This window comes from Delphinus delphis, chromosome 11 (genome assembly GCF_949987515.2).
Source record: "Delphinus delphis chromosome 11, mDelDel1.2, whole genome shotgun sequence".
NCBI lineage: Eukaryota > Metazoa > Chordata > Mammalia > Artiodactyla > Delphinidae > Delphinus > Delphinus delphis.
The window spans coordinates 90,480,154-90,494,227 of NC_082693.1; the positions used below are offsets into that span (position 1 = coordinate 90,480,154).

Below are 14,074 nucleotides of genomic sequence, written 5' to 3' on the forward strand. Positions count from 1 at the left end.
ACGCAGGAGACATGGGTTCGAGCCCTGGTCCGGGAAGATCCCACATGCTGTGACGCAACTAAGCCCATGCGCCATAACTACTGAAGCCCACACGCCTGAGAGTCCGTGCTCTGCAACAAGAGAAGCCACCGCAATGAGAAGCCTGCGTACCACAACAAAGAGTAGCCCCCACTCGCCACAACTAGAGAAAGCACACGCACAGCAACGAAGACCCAACGCAGCCAAAAATAAATAAATAAATTTTAGAATAAATAAATAAATTGCTGACAACACTGCATGGTCAATAGGCTATGAAAACTGAGTAAACGCAACATGCTATCAAAAACCAAAACTTATAACAAAGATATGATACCTAATAATACTCATAAGTACTTAGTAATTGGATATAAATGATAAATCATTCATATAAATTGTCATAATTAGTCCAGAACAGTAAAGACTATAGAAACCATATGGTTTCATATCTATGAGGAATAATTCAAGGAGGTAGGTAAGATGAGTACTGAGAACAGAAGATTGAAGGGAACACTTAGCAGTTATTTTCAAATACTTGGGTTTTATGAAGAAGAGAGATTAACTAACCACTCCATGTGACTCTGGATGACAGAACTAGAAACAATGAGAAGACAATAATGAAAACAGATTTTAGCTCACCATAAGGAAAACATTTCTACTTTGTAACAGCCAACAATGGAACTCTTTACCTATGAGGCTTGTAGTATAATGGAAGAGTATGCCAATTTGGAATTAAATGGATCTCATATTTGGAACCTATCCCTGTCTGTTCCCAGAACTACAAGGTTGCTTGACCTCTTGAATGTCAAATTCTATCGAACGGGTGGGGCGGGGGTGGGGGGTGGGAACACCACCTACCTAAAAAAGAGACTGACAAGTGACATATGATATGAATACAACTGTTTGTATGTAAATGTGATTTGTACGTAAAATTGGTACAAAGTGGTATGCAAGAACAAAAGGTTATTTCAATAACAGTAACTATTAGTGGTGGTTAGGAACAGGGAAGCTGGAGCCAAACTCCTTGGGTTTAAATCCTGATGCTGTCAACTTGGCCAAGTTATTTAACCTCTCTGTATCCCTGTGTCCTAAGTTCTACAATACGAACGTTAACAGTACTTATAAGGCTGCTGAAAGGAATTACATAAGGCACTGATGACAGTGCCTAATGCATAATATATACTCTATAATGTTATCTAATCTATTACTATTATGTAATATTAGAAAAATAAATTCATTTTATTCTATAGTGAATTCCTTGTTATTGCAAGTATTCATCAAAGCCTTGAACATGTCAGAGATGGAAATCCCGTAAGTGAATAAGAGAGTCTCAACTAAATTCATTCATTCACACAGTCAGCAAGTATTAAATGAATATGTAATGCCTACAAGGGGCACTAGAGCACAGATTCCCAAGCCAGTCTGTGGATATGAATCCCCACAACACCTTAGTAGCTTATAAATTGGGGCAAGTTATGTAAGCGTAATATGCCTCAGTTTCTTCTTCTGTCCCATGGGGATAATTATAGGGTTGATGAGAGGATTCAATGAGTTAATGTAGGTAAAGTGCTTAGCACAGTACCTGACAGTAATACATCACATATAAAGATTAGCTGATTAGCTATTATTTTGACTACATGCCAGGCACAGTTTTAGACACCGGGAATACAAGAGACTGCTGACAAGGTCCCTGACTCACAGAACTTACATTCTTTGTAGGGGTAGGGTAGCACTGATAATAAACAAGCAAATAAAGAGTAATGACAAACACTAATATCAGTGATAAGTGAAGAAAAAGCAGGTTAAGGGAATAGGGAACAATTGGGGAATTCAAGTTGAGATAGGAAGGTCAAAGAAGAACTCTTGAGAAGCCTGGGGGATGAGCATTTCCATCTAAAAGAAAAACAGAAGGAAAGGTTCTGAGCAGGAAGATGCAAGGTGTGTTAAAAGGAATAGCAAAGAGGCCAGTGCCACTGGAGCAGAATATGGGAAGAGAAGGGCAGCAGGAGATAAGGCTGGAGAGACAGCCAGGTTCCCGATCACTCAGGGCCTCAGAGACCAGAGTGAGGACACTGGGGTCTGAAGGGAAACAAATGGAAGGTTTAAAGCACAGGGGCGACAAAATCAGACCTGCACTGCACTCTGGCAATGACCTCTTATGAATTATTTGACTCCAAGATTTCCTGAACTTAATCATTCTACTAGTAATAGAGGCACATTTGCATATCTGGGAAATGGAAACATACATCATGATGGCAGACTGAAACATTTCTGCTTGGAAGCTGAGCATCCAAACCCAATAATGAAATTACTACATTGGAAACAACAGAGCGTTCACTGCAGGGGAGCATTCCATTTGTGTTTGTTAGATTTCACATATGAAGTATTGTTTAGAAACGTTTAAGAAAGATTTGACAGTGGTTTTGGAATGTTGGGGGAAAAAAGTGAGGAATTATGATTCCAGAAGGGAATGCCTCAGATATCAACGCCAGATTCCAGAGAGGAACTGTACACCAAAAGGATGCTGTATCATCACCATGACAATCACATACAGATAGATGCCCAAGAAACAAACCAAGGTAAGGTATTACATGAAGTTAAAATGTGAGCAGTCCACGAACCAGAAGTCAAAAGAGAAATGAGATTGTTCCCATATGGCGATCTTTTGGATGTGAGTGTGAAAATTTTCAGGGAAGAACAGAAAACTGGAGGAACACAACCAGGACTTTGAGCTAAGCCACTGAGAGGGGCTTTCAACATGGAGGTGTGCTCCGGAGCAATACAATCCTGAATAGCAGTTTGTCAAACACTAAGCTTTCCTAGTCTCGACTACAAAACTAAGAAGAAAGATAAAGGAAAAAAATAAAGGGAAGGAGCCGAAAAAAGGTGTGTGTTTTGGGGCATGGGAGGTGACTGGGAAGAAAAACCATTTAGTAAATCAAAACTGCTCAGATTTAATTACTTATATGGAATTCTGGGTATCTTTTCAGGGGAACTGAGTAATTTTTGGAATAGCAATATTTTTCAAGGGCCAGCCTTGGTCTTGGCAAGGAAATGGTTATAACTGACGATAAGGAGCAATGTAGAAGAATTTAGAAAGAAACCAAAGCTCTGGAAAAAGTGAGGCTTTTTTTGGTTCATTGTAAAGGAACATAAATTAGCCTCAAACCCAATCTCCGCCTACCCCCCAACTTCCCAGAGTCCTGTGCAGCCCATAGAAAGTGGAAGTGAGCCAAAGCCAACAGTGTGGGCTGAAGCTCTGTGGATGAAGGGTGGGATGGGATCGGGGGGACCTGGCTGGCAACCCAATGGAATCACTTGAAAGCACTGCCACAAAATGGAGACTAAATAGTCACGGAGGACCTTCAAAATGCACAGAAAATGGGATACGCTTAGCAAAATCAGAGAATAGATTCCCTACTCCAACTCATTTCAAAAAAACAAAAAAAAAAAACAGAAAGGATAATAGAAAATGAAACAAAGCAAAACATACCTGCTCTCTTACCGGTCTTTAATTAAAGCATAAAATACCCTCCCTCTTCTCTCCTCCCAGCCACCCTGGAACGAATAGGGACCTGGCCACAGCTCAGGTAAAAGACTTCGGCCTTCCAGCTACTAAGAGTGGAGATAGCAGACAATAGAACTGGTGGTGATTCATTACAAAAGAATACACTCCGGAGTGGCCTGCTGCCACTTGGGCTCCCCCGCACTATTTAAAGGAACAGCAACCTCCTTTCCAACCTCCCTTATTCTTAACACCTTCCCTCCTCTTGGTCCTGATGGAAAACAGATTTTGAAGAAAATGCCAGCAAAGCACTGAGCTGTCCAAGAAAGGGAGGGTTTTGCGTTCCACAGAAACTGGCAGTCTTACGCTATAGTAGAGAACAAAAATTTTCTTTAACGTCCACACTGTAAAATCTTTTCCTCTCTGCCTAGTATACTTTCCCTTTCAACAACAAATAGTATAACCTTTCTTATTAATTGGAGTTTAAGTCATTTACAACTTTGTCTAATTTGACACGTATTACAAGAATGTATCTCTTCTCCTTCCTTTTATTCCACGTTGTTATATTCACAGATGTGAGGAGATGCAATAATTTGGTTCACATGCTCTGAAAGAAGAGAGTACCTCAGTGAAATACTCCTGTAACATATACAGGAATGACAGATAAACCTAAAGTTATTTTTTAAAAGTCACATGAGCATGTCTGTCTACTATACTAGAATTCTGAAATTAAATTGCCATTTGCTTTTTTTTAAAGCAAAACTCTGATAACTTATTGTAAATAACAGAGCCTTATAAACCAAAAACAGGCCTTATAAAACCAGAGCATATATAGTAACAATGTGTGTACACCGTGTAGCTACAAATATGGATATAAACGTGATGAAAATGTCATCCACTGAAGGCCCTTCACCTTCCACCAAGTGAGCGATGGAAACCACGGGATATAGAAATGTTAAGATCAAAGATGCAAAGAACCTAGATGACAAAATGATGAAAACATACCTAAATACTTTTCTTAATATACCTGTTAAGATACTAAATACCACAATAAACTGTTTAACTTTGATAAGTGAACCCTAAACACTGCAGACATTTTCTATGCAGAAAGCTTATGTGACAGATCATTATCAAATATTGGGATTTGACGTCTAGCTCAAAAAACCAAAAACTACCCCCCCACCAAAAACAAAACAAAACCAAACCATAGGACAAATAAAGATTTGGCCTATCTTGCTATTTTATGTATGTTACATTAACACAGAAAGTGTATACAAAAAACAAACATGCTGGAATATTGAAAATTCACAAGTTTGACATTCTGTACTTTCCATTTGTATAAATTCAGGATGGGCAAAAGTGAGTTCCTTGTTTCCTTCAGCATTCACACACACTGAGAAAATCATAATGATTTTCACTTACCTATTAGAATTCTTAACCTCCCCCAGATGCCTCTTTCCAGTTTCTATTTATCTCTTCTGCTTCATTCCTGAAATTATAGTTTCCTTAAATACTTATTAAGACCAAGATATTAAGTGTGCAAATGCTTGTGCATTTGAACTTGGGCTTGCACATGTTTACTCAGCTGCTCTAGAAACTAAGGGGACAGGCTCCAAGAGGCCACGGAAAACCTCTGATTATAAGAAGTCCTAGTTTAGATAACTCTTTCACTGATTTAAAAATATATACAATACATACAATGAAAAGTCAAGTAGTTGAAAAGGCTCCAGTAACAGCTGAGAAAGAAGAGAGCTGGTACCCTCTAATATGGTCAGTTAACGAAAACTAAACGAGGCTCCAAGTTTAAGAAGTATCATCTCCCAAGCAACAAAGAGAAGCCAGAAACATATTTTCTCTTTTTTAAAAAGTAAAGCAATATTTCAAAAGAGTTAATCGGGCTGACGATGAAGGGATAAGAAGTGGAAGAGAAAATATTTCAAGGGTTTCTCCACTTTCCAGAAGAGGGAGGGGTTTCTTAATAATCTCCAAACTCAGATCTGCTGAAAAATTACTATGGAAAGACATATTCTTTGAAACTTCCCTTTCCTCTCGGTCATGCTGGGAAAATCTCCTTAATGCTTTACCTCCTTCCAAACAGCACTGCGGGGCATTATATAACATTTAACAGAACAGGGTTCCAGTTCCTAAAATGATGCCTCTATCCAGATAGCCAGTTGACTCTCTCGCCCTCCGGTGGTGACTTAGGAAAAGAGATGAGAGAATACAAAAAAAAAAAAAAAAGGGGGGCAACCTCCTTAAAAGGAAAGCACTGTCCAGTGATGAAATTTCCCTATAGAGCATAAAAGCCTGGAGTGAAACTGATCTTAAGTCTGAGACTAAAGGACATGAACGTTCCACAATGCAAACAATTCTCATTGATAAATCACAGTCTCATCGTTTCCTCTCAACCTATATATTAAAAAAAAGGGAAAAGGAACATACAGAAACGTGCCAAAAAGAAAAAGAGCACAGCCAGGGGAAATTGGGGAAGAGTATTCACCTTTCCATTTGTCAGGAATGACTTGCTAAAATGCAGATATTGCCTGGTATAACCAAAGACAGGGGGGGAGAGAGAGGTATGGGGTGGGGGGGGGAGAGGGGCGGGGGGGGGAGGGAGAGGGAGAGAGGGAGAGAGGGAGAGGGAGATGGAGAGAGAGAGAGAGAGAGAGAGAGGGAGAGGGAGAAAGGGAGAGGGAGAGGGAGGGAGAGGGAGAGGGAGAGGGAGAGGGAGAGGGAGAGGGAGAGGGAGAGGGAGAGGGAGAGGGAGAGGGAGAGGGAGAGGGAGGGAGAGGGAGAGGGAGAGGGAGAGGGAGAGGGAGAGGGAGAGAGAGGGAGAGGTCTTCCATTTCCTACTCCCTCTCCTTCAGATGTCTTTTAATGCCCGTGATTGTCATTTATATATTCAGACTTGTTCTTCTGCCAGGGAGGGCTCTACCTGCCTCTGCTGCACCTGGATGCTTCTATGTTCTCACAGAAAACAGTCTTTGCCAGTAACAAAGACATGAAAATGAAACATTTTTCTAGCCTTCATTTTTAATAAGCCATTTAGAGCAAAGGCAGCAAAACTGCAAGTCCATTGCCAATTCTGAGAAACCAAAGCGAATCAGGAATCAGATTTCCTTATAACACAAATTCTTCTGCAATTCTTAAAAGGAAGTCAATCCCTCTCCCGTCTTTTTGGCAGTCTACAAGAATCTCTTCCTACCTCTGCAGTCTCTCTCTCCCTCCCTCTTCTCAGAACCAAGACAAAGAGGTAGACAAATCCCCACAGGGTCTTTCCTGAGCTACAGCTGCACAGTACAGGAAACAGGAATCTGCTATGGAGCTAAGGGAGGGGAGAGAAAAAAGGATACGGATACACCACACACACGGACTCACAACAGGCACAGACTAACACTTTCCAGCTGATAACAATAATTCTGGCCCTTTCTAAAAAGACAGTAATAATTAAAACTCTGGTGACTATGCCCCACCCCCCATCTTATTTAGATCTCAGAAACGAGAAAAGAAACGCACGGAGGAAACACAGATCTTACCTGAGTTACCATTTTCTTTTTCTCCATAAACCAAATGGAACAGATGATGAACACTTCAAAGCGGTCGCGCTGGGGCACACCTTCCACAGCTTGCTTTCCACCCCCCTCCCCCCCCCCAAGTCTAGCTCTTAAAGGGTGGGTGATTGTTCTCCCTTTATCCCGGTTTCCTTCCTTTTTCTTTCTAGTGTTTCTTCCTTTCTTTTCTCTTCCTCTCTGGCAGTCTCTCCCCCTCCTTCTTTCTCCAGCTCCCTCCCATATCTCAGGCAGATGGCTGAAGGAAGCCCCACCCCCGAATGCCTAAGGTAATTAATCAGAGTAGAGCCCCACCTCTTCCTCCTCCTCCCACCCCCTCCCGGCAGGCTGACATCTCCCAACTCCAGAAACAGGCCTGCTGGAGAATGGCAGTTTGGTGTGTGCTTTGCGCACGCGTGTGTGTGTGTGTGTGTGTGTGTGTGTGTGTGTGTGTGTGTGTGAGGGGAGGAGGGAAGGAGGGGGGGAGAGAGGGAAGGGCAGGCGCCATGTGCCCGCATATTTTAAGGAGTTTCTCCGATGGTGGCATTAATTATATGGCACGGGAAGTATTCACAGCAGCTTACCATAGTAAGTACAGATTTAAAACGTTCCATCTAAGAATACCTGATAATAAATAAGGAGCGAAACAAACTATTAAAAAAAATGTCCACTGATGTACAGTTTATAGATGCAGCGGATGCAATAAAAGATGAGAAGAGCTGCTCAATGATGGGTTGACTGGAAGGTTTTCAAGGAATGGAAATATGCAAGAAACTGCTTGCCCTGAACTAGTCTAATGACTACAAAGGACAAAAAGAGAGGAGGGAGGTAATTTAAGTGCTTCTTTTTTTCTACTGTAAAAAACTTGGGGATTCTGAAAAAGGTATCTACAAACATGACTGCTTAAGAAGCTTAAGGTGGATACAAATTTGGCTGCTCAAGGCTTCCAGCTTCATTTAAAATTCTGATTAACTGAGAATTTACCCTTTGCGTTCCCCAGCCTTCTGCATCTCAGCCTCTATTGAAAAACATAAACCCTTTCTTGTACACACACTGGACATGTGTCATTACTATAACTAGTCATTGTTACTATAGAGTGCTATAGACACAGGAGGTTTGGGAGAATGTTTACTGAATGTAAGAGTTTCTTTTAACTTCTCTTTGTAAAAAGTCATAATGAAAAAAAGCATAAAGGTGTGATTCAGTTCAGAAGTCCTGGTCAAAGTCATAATTCTGCCCTTTACAAGTGATCTTGGAAAAGTCTTTGACCTCTGAATATAAATGTCATATCTCCCTACTTTCTATTATTATATATTCAAATAAAGTAACCTATGTGAATGTTTGATGAGTTTATGATGTTTGTCTCATAAAAATAAAGATTTTCTAATTTTTTAGTATTCTAATAAATAAGATCCTATTCTAAAGGTTTTATTATATATTTTAAGTTATGCTATATTTATGTTATAATCTCTAATAGATTACCTGAAGAACAAAGAGATTAATTCCAAAATTGAGCTTTCTATTTTTAAAATAAACACATAAAGAAATCAAAATTAAAAATCACAAATCACACCGAGAATACTTAAGTTTTTGCTGTCTCAATGAGGATTATTTGGCAAAATGTATAACCAAGCTTTAAAAAAATGTGCCATATTGGGCTTCGCTGGTGGCGCAGTGGTTGAGAGTCGGCCTGCCGATGCAGGGGACAGGGGTTCGTGCCCCGGTCCGGGAAGATCCCACATGCCGCGGAGCGGCTGGGCCCGTGAGCCATGGCCGCTGAGCCTGCGCGTCCGGAGCCTGTGCTCGCGACGGGAGAAGCCACAGCAATTGAGAGGCCCGCGTACAGCAAAAAAAAAAAAAAAAAAAAAAAGTGCCGGATAATAATGTTGGTTGGCACATTGCCAATGAACCACCATCACGCTCCCATCCTCCCATCCAAATTAATAATCATTTTAACAATTCTGAAAAGAACACAGGAACTACCAAACAATCTGGAGAGTCTGGAGAAACCGGCACAGTCATTGCCATTTACTGAGTACCTACAATATGTCAGGCATTGTTCTGGGCATTTTACAGCTATCAGTATACTTTTAGTATAACCTGTACGTGTAAAGAAATATGTACAAAAGAATGGGATCTTTAAACATTAGAAAAAAACATTAAGAGAAAAGGAATAGATTGGTTCTGAACTTGTACTTATTTAACATTTTTAGAAATGATCTGGAAGATAGAACATATTACATTCTCTGAATTTGCAACTGAAAAGCCAATCTGGAGATAAAATGCAGTCAAAAAATTTTAAAGACAAAGTGAGGAAGCAGAAAAGAGGTAGGCGAGTTTCACTGGAAGCAGGGGCAATGCAGTGTGCTTCTGGGAAAATCTAAATCATATTTATGGGATAATTATTTACGCTTTCAGTTCTAATATAAGAAATAAACTCAGGATCACTGTATACCATTCTCTGAATCCACTGGTCCACAATAGTGCTAGGGGCAAAAAACCAGGAGCACCAAGACAGAGTCCCCCACTCCCCCCGCCACACACACACACTCACTCACTCACACTCACACACATGCTAGTCTTATGAAAGCCATGGCTGTCTTGAAGCTGGCAAACCTCCATACGTATGGAAAGACAACAAAGCCCCAAGAAGAGATTTTTAAAATAAAAATCAGGGATTCCCACATGCAAAAAGTCTAGGACTGGGATAAAGGTTTCCCTAGGTCTGGTATTCATGCCTCTTTTCTACATTTAGGACCACTGTTTTATAATGCAAATAATAAACGTATAAAAGTCATTACCACAAGAAAGAGTTAGTGTGAGCTAAAGGTGAAAAACAAAAGTATTAAAATAATTTTCATAAACTCACTGATCATAGTGAGCACTGCACGAACTCAAGGGTATTTTGATGTGCATCCCTGACTTTAAAGGGTGGTGTTACAGAGGACAATCTGCTCCCTCGTGCCCAAATGAGAGAAGAGCAATTGAACAGTCTGGATCTGACCCAGCAAAACAACTGGAGGGCCCTGGTGGCTGAGTGTGCCCAGTGGTACCCAGGAGAAACGCATTTCAGGGCATTTTCTGGGCAGGAGTGAGGGGGCTGGGGAGGTAGGCAGGCAAACAGACAATAAGAACGTCAGCTAGGGGAGGAGACCACATCCACCCTTGTGGATCAACCTCCAGCTTCCAGCACAGTGCCTGATACACGGTAGGTGCTCAATAAATATCTGTTAATAAATAAACAAATGAAGGAACTTCTCCTAGTTGTCTCAATGTCTTCATTGTTTGCTCAGTGTTCTATGTAATCCCCAGAACTCCAGCTTCCTTTCCCCCATACCACTCAACGGAAATGGATCTTATTAAAGTCACCAAAGACCTCTGATGGCCGAAGTCAATGGACGTGTTATACCTTCTTTGACTTGTCTGTGGCATTTGGCACTCCCTCCTTTTGGAAACTCTTATTCTGAGTCTTTCTTGATTTTCCTCTTTTCCTGTTAACTCGCTTCCCCATCTTACTGTTTTTCCTCTGCCCACCTTCTGTGTTGGTATTGCCTGAGGCGGCATCTTCAGACCTCTTTCTACTGCACACCACAGGTTCTTAACCCAAGGTATATAGTTTTTCACACAGGTACCCTGGTGGAAATTTGTTATTTTTATGTGCATTTCTGTGCAGAGAGGATCTACGGTATTCATCAGATTTTCAAAAGGGTACACATCTCAAAAAAGTTAAACAATGGTCCTTAGTTCCCGAGGCCTCCTGTTGACCAACACGTTTGCTGTAGGTGATGTAATCCATCCCATAGCTTCAATTACCACCCATTTACCTTGATGGCCCCCACATTTCTATATCCAGTCCAGATATCTCTCCTGAACTCCAGATCAAAATATCCAAATGCTAAATAATGGTCATCTCCATTTAGATATCCTACAAATTTCTCTATCTTAAAAGACCAAAACTAAATTAAATTCTTAAAATCGAATCACTAATTCATTTAGCAAATGTTTGAGTGTCTACTATGTGCCAGACACTATTCTAGGCACTGGGGGAAAACTAAATGGGCAAAGGAGATAAAATCCCTGTATGTGTGAAGTCTGGATTCTAGTACTCATTCTGCCATGTTTGTTTACTTGGTGAAATGCGGTTAAACTTTATAACCAGTAAAAGAGGTATCAGTTCTTGAAAACTTACTCTGTGGTGTCTTATCAGGCAACTACACACATTCTTAGCTCATTTCATCCTCAAGACAAGATATTTTTATCTCCTTTGCAGAGATGAGGGAACTAAGACCAGGTGAGGCTAAGTATCTTGCCCAAAGTCACCAGAGCTAGCAAGCTGAAGTGTCCAGATTTAAACCCAAATTTGATGGGAAGTCTGCAGTCCTTCCAAGACTCCTCCTTCTCACTCAATATCACACCAAACCAGAAGCAAGTCTTTTTGATTTCACTGAAATGTGCCCTTTCTTTTCATCCCTAGCACCACAAATTCCGTTCTGACCTTATTATTTTGCATTCAGCCTCCTACTTATCTCCCTGCCTTCAGTCTACCCCTCTTCCCATGCAGGCTTCTTACTACTCTCAGAGCTTGATCTTTCTAAACACAAATCTCATCATGCCACTTCCCTGATTAAACTCAACTACTGCCCACAGCCTAACAAGGGGGACAATTCTAACTCTTAAGTAGGCATCTAACACACATAACGTGGCTTCAGCCCCCTTGTCCAGAGCCCCGGCTTTCCCTCTCCCCACCCACTGCTCTCCTCTGCTCCTACCACACTTCACGACTTGCAGTTAGTTCCTCAATGACACCTCTGTTCTGTTCTGTTTTCTGTTCTTCCTCCCTTGCGTACGGCCTTCTATCTGGCTAATTCATCCTTCAAGGCTCACTTCAGGGATCCCCCTGCTCCAGAAAGCCTTTGCTGCCCTACCTGCTCCCACACCTGGGTTAGGTACCCCTTATCCCTGTGCCTTAGCGCCTAAGCCATGGTTGATACTGTTTCTGCATAACTTTGACCAGACTGTGAGCAATCTGAGGGTAGGAACTGTGTTTCACAATCCTAACGCAGTTCCTAACCCAACGCCTGAATACGTTAGTAGATGAATAAATGTTTGATGAAATCAAACTGTAATGCCTTGATTTCTACCTCTAGCCATTTATTTATCCATATGCGGGTACCTAAGAACGAAGAGCATCTTTGTGGTTATCAAAATACTATAAAAGCATTCTTTTCTTCCCAAAGAGTACTTGGAAATGTCTTTAAATTTATAAATTTACTTCAGTATCTTAGAAATTTGAAGGCGAAAGGAAGATGTACAAAATGAGGGAGCGGGAGAAAGGCTTTGTTTTCTACTTTATTAGAATAGTTCAGATCCTAGACAAAACAACACTCACTGATTAAAAAAAAAAAACAACTCCCTTTAGGTGGCGTTGCTCCTCACAATTTTAGGGACTCAACCTTCCTACCTTCCACCCACTTACCAGCAATGCTAAAAGCAGGTCCAAGAGTCCCTGACCAGAAGGCAGGGTTTGCTCATACTTTCCCAGGCTGCCGCTAACACCCAAGTGAAAAGCAACATTAAAGGGACAGCATTTCTGGCAATAATAAAAACTTGTTAGTATAAAAGCTTTTCACAGCATGTCCCCCCCTCATAACCCTAAGTGTAAATAACAATTTACACCTAATAGATATAAATACCTTTCCAGAAGCATTTCTCAGACAATACTACTTTAATATTCCTTGTCCCAGCATTCTCTTTAATATAAATAAAGCCAAATTATAGATAATTCCACTATATCCTAGCTCATTTTCTCAGGGTTAGGCAGTGTTCAGTTATATATAACCCATTCTAGAAAAAAAGGTAAGCAAAATTTGAGATCAACTGCTTTAAACGTTATATGCTTATAAAAAACAAATAATCCTTATATTTACTTCCTGTCCCCCCAAACCAACCTTTAGAACAAGATCACAAATAGTACACACTAAGACACAGGTGAGGCCAGAGATATTAGAAAACATCACTTCATACATTATTAACTAGATTTGCAGAAAATACTCTTTAAAATCTCTTTAAACTATCCCAAACTCTAAACTGAGTCATATATGCAATTGAAATTATGTGTACATTCTCTGTATTCTCTGAGAGACTAAGGAAAAGGTTCTTACACAAATACTTAAAGGGATGGGACATAAACAAGTTTAGGAATAACCAGATTATCAAGAAAATACATGATTAATTGGTGAAAACTGAAGTGTACTGTTTCTCCAATAATACAATATGCCACATCTCTATTACTAAATTACTGGAGATTCTGCTGGTTTTCTTCACCACTAAATCCCTGTGCCTGGCATAGTACCTGGCCCATAACTCAAAAAACATTTGGTGAGCAATAAATTAATTTGAAATGAGAAATTAAAGTATATATATATATATATATCCCCCTTGACATCAAGGTCATCTGCCCACAAAGAAGTGGACAGCCTATGGGCTAAGTCGCTCTATAGCATTCTGCAGACCTGAGCATCCTCTAGGCACACGTATCTTTTAGATAGGTCACTGTCTCTCAGTCTTCCAGATGCCTAATATCCTTAAGCTGTACTTGGCTCTCCTGAACCCTCAAATCAGGATACACAGCTACACCCCCCAAAATGTAAGTTCCTGCTTCTTCTCCCTCCAGCTGCCCCATTCACCTCAAAATGATAATCAGTGCCAATGTGTTTGATGGGTGACAGGTTAAGTAAAACTGCCTCAGGAAAAACTGCGACACTAGATGAACCCCTAACTTGCAACAAGTTGTCACAATAACATAAAATTGACCATCTTAGCCATTTATACCGTTCAGTGGTATTAAATACAGTGTACCTCTGAAGAACATGGGTTTGAACTGTGCAAGTCCACTTACATGTGGATTTTCTTCACTGCACATGTACACAATCAGCGGCTGGTTGAATCCAAGGATGCAGAACCACTGATACAGAGGGCCGAGTGTGAAGTTATACATGGATTTTCA

General features: G+C 40.7%; 1 protein-coding gene across 14 annotated transcripts in view; it reads right to left on the bottom strand.

Moving 5' to 3' along the window:
• The window catches only part of RBFOX2 (RNA binding fox-1 homolog 2), a 262,455-nt gene that overhangs the window by 83,292 nt on the left and 165,089 nt on the right, over nt 1-14,074 (bottom strand). The window contains exon 1 of one of the 14 annotated variants that reach the window (XM_060025580.1): nt 7,057-7,364. The exons of the other annotated variants lie outside the window; for them this stretch is intronic. Within the exon in view, the coding sequence (XP_059881563.1) occupies nt 7,057-7,083 (27 nt within the window). The 5' untranslated portion in view covers nt 7,084-7,364. Of the gene's footprint in view, nt 1-7,056; nt 7,365-14,074 lie in introns of those variants that run through there. 14 annotated transcript variants of the gene reach the window in all.